Genomic DNA, 16,138 nt, shown 5'->3' on the forward strand with positions numbered 1-16,138 from the left:
TCCGCTTCCTTCTCTCTGCCCCTCCTCATGTTCATCGTCCTTCGTATTCCCACAGATTATCGCCTGAATCCTATTCTCCGCAAGTCCTGCAAAGCCGATATCCCCAAATTCTGCCAATCGATTCTCAACAATGCCAAAGACGACACCGAACTGGAGGGGCAAGTCATCTCCTGCCTGAAGCTGAAATATGCCGACCAGGTGAGTGTGGACTAAAGACTCCATCCCAAGATAAGGATTCTTATACAGTGGGGGGGGGCGAAAGCTGGGAACCCCACAGATCCGAGATTTTAGTCCCAGTGCATCCCGAAGTGTTGGCAGTATGTGCGTGCCACCGCTTGTTTTTACTTTTGTGGGATCAAACATAGTGGCGTTCAAGCACTCTGCATTCTATGGTGCTCCCTTTAAAATAGGAGCTCAGGCACATATGCTCATTCTCTGCTGCCAACACACGAGGCCTACAATTTCGGGATTGGTGGAGATCTAATTGGTTGGACCCCATGATCAACATGTTCTGCTCTATTCTATGGATTGGAGATAACTTGCTATGTAGGGAATATCCTTAAAGGGATTGTACAGTAAGTGAAATCCATGGCACAGTCCGTGCAGCTTTTGGCGTAATTCACATGGGCAATTTCTTTTTCTTTCATCCGAGTTCTGTCAGTAAGTGAGTAAACTTTGACACAACTTGCACCCGTTAAAATCATTGGGGCTATTCAGAAAAGCAATCTTTCACACGAGTTGATGGTCAGTTTAAAAAAAATTGCAGCATGTCCTATTCTCAACTTCCCGGACAGGAACAGCGCATGCAATGTGTGGAGTCCGAGCAGTTCAGACTACATGGCCTATGAGAAACCAGTCCTAGAATGTGATGGGACCGGAGGTGGCGGAGCCCAATACTGCACTCTTTTTTTTTTTTCCTGTCGTGCTTAGTGCCAGTCAGCCTGACGGTAAAAAAGGTGTAGCATTTGGCTCTGCCCCCTGCTCTCGGACCTCATCACTTCCCCTAGCATTTTCTTGAAGACTGTGTATACTGACAGTTAAAAGGTGGTCTGAGTTATGTATTTTTTGTATGTTCCCCATGAAGTAAAATAAATTGGCACATAATCGCCTCTCCCTGCTCGGTCCTTCGCTGCTCTGCTAACGGATATGCCCATCTGGCCCATGGATGTTTTTGGGCTCCTTTCCACTGGCGATAGCGATATCGTTGCGAAAAAATCGCAATGTTAAAATCGCAACACTGCAAAATCGCAAGCTTTTGCGATGCGAGAATCTGTTTTGCCATTGCACTGTATGGGCGACAGAAAATGCAAAACGCTGAAACAATCCTCCTGCTGCGATTTTTAATCCTCGCATCGCAGCTTGCCCTTAAACATCGTTAGTGGAAAGGTTGTCATAGAACAACATGTGTGGGACTTTGCTGTGAGAGCTCGCACTCTCACATCGCACTGAAAACATGCGATTACCACGCCAGTAGAAAGGAGCCTTAGTCTGAAACCCGACTGCATTTCAGAAAAAAAACCTTATTTAATAGTTTGACTTACCACCCAGCTGGACCACAAATCTGAGTCAGAGGTGGGCCGCGCTGGGCTCTCCCTTTCTGCGTCATATCTCTGAGTCAGAGGTGGGCCACGCTGGGCTCTCCCTGCCTGCTGCGTCATATCTCTGAGTCAGAGGTGGGCCGCGCTGGGCTCTCCCTGCCTGCGTCATATCTCTGAGTCAGAGGTGGGCCGCGCTGGGCTCTCCCTGCCTGCGTCATATCTCTGAGTCAGAGGTGGGCCGCGCTGGGCTCTCCCTGCCTGCGTCATATCTCTGAGTCAGAGGTGGGCCGCGCTGGGCTCTCCCTGCCTGCGTCATATCTCTGAGTCAGGGGTGGGCCGCGCTGGGCTCTCCCTGCCTGCGTCATATCTCTGAGTCAGAGGTGGGCCGCGCTGGGCTCTCCCTGCCTGCGTCATATCTGAGTCAGAGGTGGGCCGCGCTGGGCTCTCCCTGCCTGCGTCATATCTCTGAGTCAGAGGTGGGCCGCGCTGGGCTCTCCCTGCCTGCGTCATATCTCTGAGTCAGAGGTGGGCTGCGCTGGGCTCTCCCTGCCTGCGTCATATCTCTGAGTCAGAGGTGGGCCGCGCTGGGCTCTCCCTGCCTGCGTCATATCTCTGAGTCAGAGGTGGGCCGCGCTGGGCTCTCCCTGCCTGCGTCATCTATACTGATAGCTTCTTCTCTATACACAAACAAGGAGAGATGTCACTCCTGCGCACGACGCCCGCCCCTTTGACTCGAGAGCTCAGAGTCCCTTCTAAGTGTTTTTTTCTGAAATGCAGAAGTGTTTCAGAATAAAACCTACATGGGCCGAGTAGGCAGCATGAATCCGATGACCGATTCCCTTCCGCCTGCACTATTTTGTGTTGCCTCTTCTTAATCTTAGTCTGGCAGCACCGATTTGATTTTAGATTCTTTTTGTGGTCCTGATTTCATTGCTGCTCCTCTCTAATCCACCTTTCCTGCACAGCGTCTCTCTCCGGACTGCGAGGATCAGATTCGTGTCATAATTCAGGAAACGGCACTCGATTACCGGCTCGATCCTCAGCTGCAGATACAATGTTCGGAAGAGGTAAGTTTGGGTCGTTTACCTTCTCTGTGAGCCGCCGGCGTAATATCTGTAAACGTGGGCTGCTATGTGGCTGACGGTTACCTGCTGCCTCACCGCTATGATGTCTTGTGGTGCTGTTGCAGATTAACACCTTGTGCGGGGAGGAGGCTGCCGCTCAGGAGCCGACAGGTCAGGTGGAAGAGTGTCTGAAGATGAATCTGCTGAAGATAAAGTCTCCTGGTTGTAAGAAGGTAATGGCCAATCCTAGTAAGAGGGCATCCTCACCATTACCCCGCTGTGCCATGTCGGCAGCCGTGTGCAGCTCTTCAGGGTCTTGTTATAACATCTTCTGATGATTCTTCTGGCAGGAGGTCCTGAACATGCTGAAAGAGAGTAAAGCGGACATCTTTGTGGATCCCGTACTGCACACGGCCTGCGCGCTGGACATAAAACATCACTGTGCCGCCATCCCACCGGGCAAAGGGCGACGTAAGTATTTGTTTTTCGTAAAGTTTTCTCTGACCTGCAGTGCAGCGTTGTCTGGTGCTGTAAACAGCTGCGTCACACGCCGTGCCAATACCATCCAGAGCTTCACCCCCCCCTTCCCGCTGTTCAGTTAATTCACCCCTGTGGGTAATCTCATGCCCAAGTCTCCGGGATGCCAATGCTGAGTGATTTGGTGATGACTATGTGGTGGAGTGATTGAGATGTTTTCTCGTGCAGAGATGTCCTGCTTAATTGAAGCGTTACAAGACAAGACGGTTCGGCTGCAGCCGGAGTGTAAGAAGAGACTGCAGGACCGGCTGGATATGTGGAGTTATGCAGCCAAGGTAAGGAATCTGTTGAAGTAGAGACCCCTGTGGCCTTCATAGAAGGAGGTTACCTGCAAGCACCTATGCAAGACTGGTTATCACAGATGTGTACCTGCGACCTCCTGTGGGGGACCAGTTATCACAGGTGGGTTATCCGCAACCTCCTGTGGGGGACTGGTTATCACAAGTGTGTATCCACAACCTCCTGTGGGGGGACGGGTTATCACAGGTGGGTTATCCACAACCTCCTGTGGGGGACTGGTTATCACAGGTAGGATATCCACAACCTCCTGTGGGGGACAGGTTATCACAGGTAGAAAATCCACAACCTCCTGTGGGGGACGGGTTATCACAGGTAGGATATCCACAACCTCCTGTGGGGGACCGGTTATGACAAGTAGGATATCCACAACCTTCTGTGGGGAACGGGTTATCACAGGTGAGTTATCCGCAACCTCCTGTGGGGGACCGGTTATCACAGGTGAGTTATCCGCAACCTCCTGTGGGGGACCGGTTATCACAGGTAGAATATCCACAACCTCCTGTGGGGGACCGGTTATCACAGGTAGGATATCCACAACCTCCTGTGGGGGACCGGTTATCACAGGTAGGATATCCACAACCTCCTGTGGGGGGACCGGTTATCACAGGTGTGTATCCGCAACCTCCTGTGGGGGTCCGGTTATCACAGGTGGGATATCCACAACCTCCTGTGGGGGACCGGTTATCACAGGTAGAATATCCACAACCTCCTGTGGGGGGACCGGTTATCACAGGTAGGATATCTACAACCTCCTGCGGGGGACCGGTTATTACAGGTAGAATATCCGCAACTTCCTGTGGGGGTCCGGTTATCACAGGTAGAATATCCACAACCTCCTGTGGGGGACCGGTTATCACAGGTAGAATATCCACAACCTCCTGTGGGGGGACCGGTTATCACAGGTAGGATATCTACAACCTCCTGCGGGGGACCGGTTATTACAGGTAGAATATCCACAACCTCCTGTGGGGGTCCGGTTATCACAGGTAGAATATCCACAACCTCCTGTGGGGGACCGGTTATCACAGGTAGAATATCCACAACCTCCTGCGGGGGACCGGTTTTCACAGGTAGGATATCTGCAACCTCCTGTGCGGGTCTGGTTATCACAGGTAGGATATCCGCAACCTCCTGTGGGGGACCGGTTATCACAGGTAGAATATCCACAACCTCCTGCGGGGGACCGGTTTTCACAGGTAGGATATCTGCAACCTCCTGTGCGGGTCTGGTTATCACAGGTAGAATATCCACAACCTCCTGTGGGGGGACCGGTTATCACAGGTAGGATATCTACAACCTCCTGCGGGGGACCGGTTATTACAGGTAGAATATCCGCAACTTCCTGTGGGGGTCCGGTTATCACAGGTAGAATATCCACAACCTCCTGTGGGGGACCGGTTATCACAGGTAGAATATCCACAACCTCCTGCGGGGGACCGGTTTTCACAGGTAGGATATCTGCAACCTCCTGTGCGGGTCTGGTTATCACAGGTAGGATATCCGCAACCTCCTGTGGGGGACCGGTTATCACAGGTAGGATATCCGCAACCTCCTGTGGGGGACCGGTTTTCACAGGTAGAATATCCACAACCTCCTGCGGGGGACCGGTTATCACAGGTAGGATATCCGCAACCTCCTGTGGGGGACCGGTTATCACAGGTGAGATATCCGCAACCTCCTGTGGGGGTCTGGTTATCACAGGTGGGATATCTGCAACCTCCTGTGGTGGGAACCAATATTGAAATGTATAGAATTTTTTTGTTCTACTTTTCCATTGGAGGCGCAGCTTTGCTGTCTCAGGACTGTTGTCCCAATAATAGGGTGAGGACCATACGCTTCTTGGAGTGCTCCTTGTAAGTTATCGTTTCCTTGAGGTGCTGTTTGCATTCAGTGGATATTAGGGCAGTTGAGGTGCTTTATTCATGGGATCTGCTCCATTCCAGTCCTTCGGGGTGACTAGCCAAATTCTACAATGTCTGCTGTTTGGGCTGGAAGTCACTTTCTCCATGTGTTTCTGTGTGCCTTATAGCAATGAACAGTCTGCTGTCACGACGTACAATGGGGGCGAACCGGATCTCTCACGAATAAAGCAGCTGATAAGCGGATATTAAGGGGTCTTCCATGACCAAAACTATTGATGACCTTACCCTCAGGATAGGTCACCGACAGCAAATCGGAGGGGGTCTGTTGCTCATCAGTGCCTTCCATGTAGTATTGGCCTGGCTGAGTATTACAGCTTTCTCCTATAGAAGTTATTTTTCCGTTAATAGTTGTGCGGAGCTGGTATTGCAGGATGTGGGGCGTCTATTGGTCCCATTTTGCAGTATATACAACTTTTTTTATAATTCTTTATTCAATTTTTTTCTTGGTGACAAACAGTGCAATTCTGGCATTGGGGGGGTTTTCTGACATTCGCTGTGCGACTGAAGTAATGCGTTACTTTAATCGGACTAAACAGACGCAGCGATGCAAAATATATTTTCGAGGGTTTTTGTATTTTTTATTTCATTAGGAATATGGGGAAAGGCTTTTTTAAAGACTTATTACCTTTTTTTTCTTCTAATAAAACTTTTTTTACTCCTTTACATCTTGTTTTTTTATTTATTTTGTTTGATTTTTCTAAAAGTCCCCATAGGGACTTTCAGTCATTTGATGGCTCTTACAGTATAGTGCAATGCCATAGTATTGCATTAGACTGCCTGTCAGGACATGGTATATGAAGGTTGCTTGATAGGCATTCAGTCAATGAAAAACTACCATTTAGTATTGCACATAAGTATTCACCCCCTTGGGTATGACACATTTTGCTCTGGGGTATCTTTGAGATGTTTCTACACGTTGATTGGAGTCACCTGTCTATATAAGGTCCACCGCTCACAATGCATATCAGGGCCAAAACCAAGCCATTAGGAGGACAGAACTGCCTGCAGAGCTCAGAGACAGGATTGTGTGGAGGCTCAGATCTGGAGAAGCTACAAAGACATTTCTGCTGCCCTGAAAGTCCCCAAGAGCCCAGTGGCCCCCATAATACTTAATGGAAGAACCACCAGGACTCATCCTAGAGCCGAAAGCCCACCAGACTAAGGGGGAGAAGGACCTTGGTAAGAGGTGATCAAGAACCCAATGGTCACTCTGGCCGAGCTCCAAAGGTCCTGTGTGCAGATGGGAGAAACTTCAAGAAGGTCAACCATCCCTGCAGCCTCCACCAGTCTTCCCAGACGAAGATGAACTGACCGCCTGCCAGACACACCTTGAGGCCAATGGGGTCGCCTCTGAGTCCGTGTTACAACTCACAAGATTCATCCTCACACACAATTATTTCTTCTCTGGCAAAGAGATATTCCTGCAACTCACCGGAACCGCCGGGCATTAAAATGGAACCGCAATATGCCAACCTTTTCATGGCAGAACTGGAGAGAGACTTTCTGGCCTCCAACAAACCACTGGCCGACTTCCGTTACACTGATGACATCATAATTATCTGGACCAACAGCGGACAAGAACTAATAAAGTTCCATGAGAGATTCAATGCATTCCACCGACCATAAACCTGACATTAAGCTTCGCGCATACAGAAATCAACTTTTTAGTCACCACAATAAAAATTTCAAACAACTCAATACAGACATCCCTATACCGGAAACTGACTGATCGGCCCACAGACCTCAGATGGGACAGCTTCCACCCTAAACACATCAAAAAGTCCATCGTCTACAGCCAGGCCATCAGATACAACCAGATCTGCTCCAACCCAACAGACAGAGAGGAACATCAATACCATCTTAACAGGACATTTATAAACCAGGGCGACCATCCCACCTCAACTGATGACCAAATCGTCAGAGCCGCCGGGCCAACCAGGAATTGCCAGAGCCAATACACAGAGAGGGAAGGAAATGGTCGTGTGCCTCTAGTAGTGACCTACAATCCGCAACTAGAGGTACTAAGGAAAACCGCAAAGAAACTCCATCATACCTACACAAGGATGACCGTCTGACCACCATATTCCCGGACCCTCCGCTTCTGTGTTACAGGCAACCTCCAAGTCTGAGGAGCCTTAAAATCAGGAGTGCATTACCCTCTGACACACAAGGGAGCTTATCAGAAACTCTATGAATCTCTGAGGTTGTTTTTTTTTTGGTTGTTTTTTTACGTCAGTGGAGATTGAGATATGAGAAACCCAGAGCAGAGATAACACGCTGGCCTGATGGTGAACCCCTAATGTCAATCTAGAGACTATAAACTTTCACATTCCCGTTCGCTGGACTAATTATTTACTGTTATGCTCATCCCTCCCTGCTATGTTTCGAAATGCTATTAATCACAAAACATCTGGGCCCTCTTATCCTGTCTTTGGTATTTATCAAAGTGCAAGTTAGGTTCACCATGTCTGCCTCCCCTGTGATCCTGTGTATATGTTTTAATATAAATACCTCTTTAGATTTGTTCCATTAAGCCTGAGAACGGTCCCTGAGAGGTTGGAAAGCTCGCTATTGCATCATGTTAGTCATTAAAAGGCATCATATCTACAAGATTACTTGGTTTCTCTCACTGAGAAAAATTTCACCAATCTGGGCTTTATGGCGGAGCGGCCAGAAAGAAGCCTCCCCAGTAAGACACATGAAATCCACCTGGAGTTACCAAAAAGACCCCAAAGGACCCTCAGACTGCGAGAAACAAGATTCTCTGCTCTGATAACACCAAGATGGAACATTTTGGCCTCTAAGCGTTCTGTCTGAAGGAAACCAGGCGCCGCTTATCACCTGCCCAATACCATCCCTACGATGATGCCTGGTGGTGGAGCATCATGATGGGGGAGGGGAGACCGGTCAGGGTGGGTGGAAAGCTGAATGGAGTAAAGTACAGAGATGATGACAACCTGATCCAGAGCACAAGGGACCTCAGACCGGGCAGAAGGGTCACCTTCCAACAAGACAAGGACCATAAGACTCCAACCAAGACCACCTAGGAGTGCAGACAACTTGTGAATGTCCTTGAGTGGCCCGTCCAGAGCCCTGAACCCAAAGGGACATCTCTGGAGAGACCTGACCATGGCTGTCCACAGACGGCCCCCATCCAGCCTGACAGAGGGCAGAAAACCCCCAAATCCAGTGGTGCAAACCTTGTGGCATCACCAAGAAGACTGGAGGCTGGAATCACTGCCAAAGCGGCTTTGCCTGAGTGCTGAGTCCAGGGTGTGAATACTTATGGCACTGCTGAATGGTGGAAAGCTTGGTAGTTTTTCATTTAAAAAAAATATATAATCCTGTTCTCACTTTGTCATTATGGGGTACCGAGTGCAGAACGGCGGGACACAACGACATGTAAAATAATGAGAGGGTGTGAAGACTTGTGAATGCATTGTATGAGGGTCGGTGGGATGGGTCACATGCTCCTCCACGCTGCAGTCCGGACACGGACGGCTCTGTGTGGTCAGTTGTCGTATTTGCACATACTGTATGCCATAACGGCCGGGTCTTCCTCTTCGCTGCGGCGCCCCCTGTGTTGTCACTGGCTAATTGTTTGTGTGCTTCCTTCCAGGTGGCTCCGGCTGACGGCTTTTCAGATTTGGCAATGCAAGTGATGAGCTCTCCATCCAAGAACTACATCCTCTCCGTCATTATGGTTGGAGTTTGCGTCTTATTCTTTGGGGGTCTTCTGTGCGGGCGCATCACCAAGAAGGTGACAAGAGAGATGAAGGACAGGTAGAGCAGAAGACCTCTCCTACACCCCTCAACAACGGCTTTGAGAAGCAGGGGGTCCTGGGGAGGAAGGGTGGCCCTGCGTCCATGTTGTACAGCTCTCATGCAGCCTGCTCCCTCCTTCCTTCCTCCTCCTCCTCCCCGCTCCTGCCAGTGCTGTTGAATACGGAGGGAGAGATGGAAGCGACTGCAGGGTCCCCTTCCCCAATTCTCTTCTTTCAAGCATCCCATCTCCCCTGCTTCTTCCATCCATTCTGCCCTGATCCAGACCTCTGAAACATGGCTACTATACCCAGACTGCAGGCCGTTTGTCGCTGCACAGCCCCTTCTCTCCTAGTGCCGTGTTGCTTTATGTGGACTTTTTCTTCTTTTTTTTTTTTCCTTTCTCTTTTGGGTGGGGGGATAGAGGGGGGATCGGGATTATCTTAATACGCCTCCTGCATTGGAAGCAGTGCCTCAGCCACTTTGCATACCCCGTCATGTGATGCAGAAGGGATTTGGAGAGTTGCACCCTTTCAGAAGCCTTCGGAGCCTGCAGGTCTGCAAGGAGGGATCTGAGCTCCTGCGCTGTCAGAACTCTGAACAGGAACTGCTCCTTCCCAGCGCAGAAGTTCCCAAGCCTTTCCAGCGGACGCCAAGAGATTTTGCTGGTGCGACCCAACTTACTCGTCCCTCCCAAAATATTAGTGACTCCGGCCGGGAGGAGGCAGCCATGACTGGTTGTCCTCCACTCAAGAGATACGAAATAGTTGCAGAAGCCGCTCCATCGCGACTCTGTCTGATCTGACTTGTTTCTTCTGCTCCTTTCATTGTGAAATGTCTGATATTTATCAATTTTTCTTCTTTTCTTGCTTTGCTCGTTGTGGTGCCACTTAATGACGGAGTCTCTCCCTTCCCCCACAGCGGGCTGTCTCATTGCTAGCTGCCCAGGCATCGAAGGGTTACCTGTATGGACGCACTGTCCGTTGCACTACTGTACCCAGCACTCCTGCATCATTCATTGCTGCTTTATTACCCATATTCCATCTTGCAGAAAGCAGTGTCTGGGCGCAATGCGTGCCCCCTACAAAATGTGAACGCGCCCGCTCCGGCGGAGGTGCGGCTGGTCCAATTCTGCGTAGCTGTGGGCGAAGGGGAGACACAAGGGGAAATGTTTGATTTGGTGGCAGCTGGCTGAATGTGACCTGTGTAAACATTGCCGGTATTGCGGACTGTGCATTAACGCTGGATTCTATAAGTGCGCTTTCCTTCTCCGGTGACAGAGCATTACTTAACCCTTTGTCTTCCAGGATAGTCCTTGGTTTCTTTCGTAGCGTCTCCCCCAACCGCTCCCACAGATGTTCAGAACACATTCCATTCCGCTCAGTTATGGGTACAGCCAACTGCCGCCTGTAACGGGGCTTCACCCGCTGTAGAACCGGATAAGGGTGCCCGCTGCACGCCCTGTGGCAGGAAGTGGCTCAGAGCGCCCGGTGTATTGCAGGACTACATTGGGGATGCTGCACCCCTCCAGATACCTGCTGTACCTACCGTGTGCTCCAGGGCGGCGCCGTCTCACCCCACTGGTTTGAACGCGTTAAACTTTTCACTATTTTCTTCTTTTCATCAGCTACAAGAAATTGTTCCTCAAAACTCCACTCAAGACTGCAGCGTAGTCAGACACTCCAAGCAAAGCCCTCCTACCCGCTAAAGCCAGGACTGCAACCACAAAGCGGCTTTAACTCCTTCAGTCCTGTCCTGCCGTTCTGGTTGTGTAATATACACTGGAGCTCAGCCCGCCCCCCGCAGGGAACGAGTCGCACCCACACATAACGAGTAGATTTTCTTTCTGTAAATTGTTTTCCCTCTGTGTATAGATAACGTCATTCTGTTCATGCTGTGTCATACTGAAATGTTACCGATGTTTAAGGCAAAATGTGCATTTTTTTCTGTACAGAAAATGGGAAGATTTAATAAAAAACAAAAATGCTACCTATATGCTTGTGGTCATGTGACACGGGGTCACTGGGGATCACTGCAGGTTAAGGCCCCCTGCACACGGCCGGGACCTCCCGCAGAATTTCCGCCCCTGCCCGCCTGCATAGGATTGCATTAGAAAACCCAATCCCAGGCAGACGGCCGCGATTTGTCCGCGTGAAAACACATGCGGAAAACAAATCGCGGCATGTTCAATTTCTGTGCGGATCTCGCAGAGGCCCACACAGAAATGTCACTCCCGGCGCGCCGGCTGGGTTGCAGCCGGCACATCACGGTGCCGGAGCCGCGGGAGCGGTGAGAGCCGCACTGGTCTCTGCAGGGGATCCGACCCGGCCGTCTGCAGGCCGCCTATAGGGCTGAGTCTTCCTGCTGTTATCCTCCCACACTTGCTTGCTTTAGGCCGGCTTCACACGGGATTCCGGCTGTGGCGACCCTGCGTGCCTGAATGTTTCTGCAGTGCGGAGGCTCGCAGTACAATTTGTTTTTAATCAATGTTTGTATTTCCTACAGTCATGCGATGGCGCTGGCACTGCCGCCCATCCGCAGTGTTAACTGCATATGGGCTACAGGTCAGATGGTCTCCATTGACTTCAATAGAGACAGTCCACTGCAAAATAGAGCATGCTGCGATTTTTCTCTTTCCCCCCCTCCGCTCGCGCAATACTCAATTCGTATTCACCAGTATGCCAAAGTGATTTTTACATGCCTTTCAATGCATGCGTTTTGCTGCAGATCTTCTGCACAAACGTGAATTCCGCAATAGGAATGCGCCCGTTTCAAGCTTGCTTACATTGGCAGGCGCTATCAAGGAAATGCATGATCAAAGTAATCATGAGTGACAGGAAGTTTGGATGGTGAGTTCCTGGAGTGACAACGATGGGAGTGATACAAACAAATAAAACCTCCATAAACAGATGAGTCACGTTGCAAATGCATTACTTGTCCTCTTTTATACTCCAGAGCTGCACTCACTATTCTGCTGGTGGAGTCACTGTGTACATACATTACTTATCCTGTGCTGCTCCTGAGTTACATCCTGTATTATACTGCAGAGCTGCACTCACTATTCTGCTGGAGGAGTCACTGTGTTACATACATTACTTATCCTGTATTATCCTCCAGAGCTGCACTCACTATTCTGCTGGTGGAGTCACTGTGTACATACATTACTTATCCTGTACTGATCCTGAGTTACATCCTGTATTATACTCCAGAGCTGCACTCACTATTCTGCTGGTGGAGTCACTGTGTACATACATTACTTATCCTGTACTGCTCCTGAGTTACATCCTGTATTATACTGCAGAGCTGCACTCACTATTCTGCTGGAGGAGTCACTGTGTTACATACATTACTTATCCTGTATTATCCTCCAGAGCTGCACTCACTATTCTGCTGGTGGAGTCACTGTGTACATACATTACTTATCCTGTACTGATCCTGAGTTACATCCTGTATTATACTCCAGAGCTGCACTCACTATTCTACTGGTGGAGTCACTGTGTACATACATTACTTATCCTGTACTGCTCCTGAGTTACATCCTGTATTATACTGCAGAGCTGCACTCACTATTCTGCTGGTGGAGTCACTGTGTACATACATTACTTATCCTGTACTGATCCTGAGTTACATCCTGTATTATACCCCAGAGCTGCACTCACTATTCTGCTGGTGGAGTCACTGTGTATATACATTACTTATCCTGTACTGATCCTGAGTTACATCATGTATTATACCCCAGAGCTGCACTCACTATTCTGCTGGTGGAGTCACTGTGTACATACATTACTTATCCTGTACTGCTCCAGAGTTACATCCAGTATTATACTCCAGAGCTGCACTCACTATTCTGCTGGTGGAGTCACTGTGTACATACACTACTTATCCTGTACTGATCCTGAGTTACATCCTGTATTATACCCCAGAGCTGCACTCACTATTCTGCTGGTGGAGTCACCGTGTACATACATTACTTATCCTGTACTGCTCCTGAGTTAGATCCAGTATTATACCCCAGAGCTGCACTCACTATTCTGCTGGTGGAGTCACTGTGTACATACATTACTTATCCTGTACTGATCCTGAGTTACATCCTGTATTATACCCCAGAGCTGCACTCACTATTCTGCTGGTGGAGTCACTGTGTACATACATTACTTATCCTGTACTGCTCCAGAGTTACATCCAGTATTATACTCCAGAGCTGCACTCACTATTCTGCTGGTGGAGTCACTGTGTACATACACTACTTATCCTGTACTGATCCTGAGTTACATCCTGTATTATACCCCAGAGCTGCACTCACTATTCTGCTGCTGGAGTCACTGTGTACATACATTACTTATCTCACCCAGCTCCTTACATTGCTCACTATATACAGTCTCTATCGAGGGTTGGCACCTGCACAGATGCCATGGCCCATTATGGGAGAGGTTGGGGGTGCTTGCCGACCAGGGATTGGTTTCACCAGGTTGCTTGGAATTGTTATGGAGACATTAAAGGGGTTCTGTACGCAAAATTAAAAAAAACCTCTTCTCCCCTCGCCCCTGTAGAGTCTGACCTGTGGAAAGAGAAAAGTTTAAAAAAACAAAGCCCACTCACCTAATCCCGCTGTACCCGGTCCCTCCGTTGTTTCACTGGCATGTGAGGGGTGTTCTCCTATGCGCTCCCACCAACCTGGCCGCGTCTAACCTCTGCTGTCCATGGAGTTTTGACGGCAAGCGCGCCGGGAAGGGGGACGCATGCGCACTCGCCGTTGTCTCTCCGAGGACGGCAGAGGTCAGACGCGGCAAGGCCAATCAGTGGGCAGAGCCTGGAACTTTGCCAGCTTCTGCCCTGCGATCGGAGGGCAAGGAACAAGCAGATTCCCTGGACCGCCCCATAAGGCACAGGTGAGGTATGAAATTTTTTTTTTTTCCCTGACCGAACCCCTTTAATACAATGGATTGAACAGGTGACGCTGGGTGCTGTGGATTGTTACGGTGCCCACCCTGCCATCAGCACTTCCTATTAGATGCCGGGAGCCGGGCCTATTGGTGTCTCCATTCTTCATCCTCACCGCTCTGCTCTGTAGCCTCTTCCAGGCGCCGGATCATCGAGGTTCACCTGGACTTGGCATTGTTTCAATTAGTAAGTCCAGTTGCCACTTGGCCATGGGCATGTATGGGCACCCTGAGGCTGCTATTACACATGTGACATTTGTGCTTACAGGTTTTGCCAGTAGCTGGCGCTCGCCCTCGTTTAAAACCTGAACCTCTGATGTGCCCACACACTGCAGTAAACCCTAACCCATGCTGATCCCCGGGAATCGCCAGCTGGCACCTAGACTTGCTATTTAAAGGGCTCTTCTGACATATTTCACATTAGTGGTAATGGGGCGAGCGTCACCCACAGATGCCCAGTACCACCTCGCCGCCGAGCAGCTCTTCCGTTCACCTCGGGCTGTAATAGTCCTGTGGAGTGGTTTAGGTCCAGGTGCCGGCCGGGCATTGGGGATGGTTGGCAAGCAGTGAGAGCGGATCACAGCACTTGACGGGAACCATGAGAATTCTAGATGCGTCTCACCTTACAGGGGATTCCCGGGCACAAAGTGGAAATTCTGAAAATGCGAAAATCTAGGAGGTTCAGCTGAGTAGCGGCAACCTGAGCTGTCGATCTGCCACTCTGGACCCTCTTCCTCGTCCCGTGCGGCCGGGGATGCCCGCATGAAGGACGTGACTATTTATGCTGCAGAAGCCAACCAGTGACATGCAAGGGTTAAAACCTGCAGCCGATCCACTAAAAACACCTGTCTGAATCGGCACCATTTACGGGTGTTTTTGGTCTAGGCGGTAATCCTGCAGCAGATACGCGCTGTCTGAAGTCTAAGGCTGGGTTCACATGGGGCAGAAATTCCGTGCTGAATTTCGCCGCGGCAAATCCGCATGCGGCCGCTAATCCCGGAATCGGCCAGCCATGCGGACGAGATTTCTCAGAAATCTCGTCCACACAGGACTGCAAAGCCGTTGCTGCGGCGCGGATTTCGGATTTGCCGGCCGCAGCATGTTCATTTTTTTTCCCCCGCTGCGGCCGCGCTCTCCTCTATGGGAAAGCCGGCCGCAGCGGAAGAGCGAGAAGCCGGGCCGCTTTAAAGCCGCCGCCGGTTTTGCAGCGGCGGTTCTCCTGGCAGAAATCTCGTGGTTTTTCGCTGCGGCCAAACCGCGAGATTTCCGCCGAGAATCCGCCCTGTGAGAACCCAGCCTTAGACTAACTTTACAGGGCGAGCGACATCAAACCTGGGCCGATATGGCGCTCGGGAACGTGCCAGGTGCCCGCGGATGTGAGGCACCTCCCATCACTTCAGTGAAGTAGCGATTCTCCACCGCGGCGGAAGTGTTTCCCATTGTTTTCCATGTGAGATCTCGCACGCCGTGGGATGTGTTTTATGGTTCCGCTGGGCGATGCGTTCCTGCACCTAAAACAAAAAATCGCTCGTATGACGGTACTCAAAAGAACGGGGCGCCTCACAACGCACAAATCTCGCGCAATTTTGTCAGCCACATGAAAGTGCCTGCGGCTGTTTACACGTACCATCAGTGCAGAGGTGGACTAGAAGGCTGCCTTTCAGCAGCCACGGCGCTCTCTCATCAGCACTCCCTTCACCCGGCGGCCTCTAGGGAGCGCAGCACTGCTGGTCAGGTGATGCGGCAGTGACGTCACATGACCAGGGCAGGTCTCTCCTCCTGTACGATATCCACATGGGGTTAATGGTAGTGACCTTAGGGAGGCTGCGACGGCACGAAGTTATAAACTCCAGGAGGAGACTATCCTTTCTCATTCACTGCAGCGAGCGGACACTCAGAATATGCGCAATATGGCGTTGGAGCATTGGGGCCCACTTGTAAACGGTTGAGGGCCCGTCCTGAGGATAGCTCATGAGTAGTCGAGCAGTGGGGGGCTGTCACCCGGGACCTCCGCTGATTTAACTGTTTGCTGAGCTGATCTCTGCAGGAAGCAGACCGCTCTGATTGGTATTACA

General features: G+C 50.4%; 1 protein-coding gene across 1 annotated transcript in view; it reads left to right on the forward strand.

Annotated features, from left to right (window-relative positions):
- The window catches only part of GLG1 (golgi glycoprotein 1), a 32,116-nt gene extending 21,000 nt beyond the window's left edge, over positions 1-11,116 (forward strand). The window contains exons 21-27 of the mRNA XM_066582717.1: positions 56-198; positions 2,504-2,605; positions 2,728-2,835; positions 2,953-3,073; positions 3,308-3,414; positions 8,981-9,144; positions 10,751-11,116. Of these exons, the coding sequence (XP_066438814.1) occupies positions 56-198; positions 2,504-2,605; positions 2,728-2,835; positions 2,953-3,073; positions 3,308-3,414; positions 8,981-9,144; positions 10,751-10,796 (791 nt within the window). The 3' untranslated portion in view covers positions 10,797-11,116. The remainder of the gene's footprint in view (positions 1-55; positions 199-2,503; positions 2,606-2,727; positions 2,836-2,952; positions 3,074-3,307; positions 3,415-8,980; positions 9,145-10,750) is intronic.
- The last annotated feature ends 5,022 nt before the right edge of the window (positions 11,117-16,138 follow it).

Source organism: Eleutherodactylus coqui, chromosome 11 (genome assembly GCF_035609145.1).
Source record: "Eleutherodactylus coqui strain aEleCoq1 chromosome 11, aEleCoq1.hap1, whole genome shotgun sequence".
NCBI lineage: Eukaryota > Metazoa > Chordata > Amphibia > Anura > Eleutherodactylidae > Eleutherodactylus > Eleutherodactylus coqui.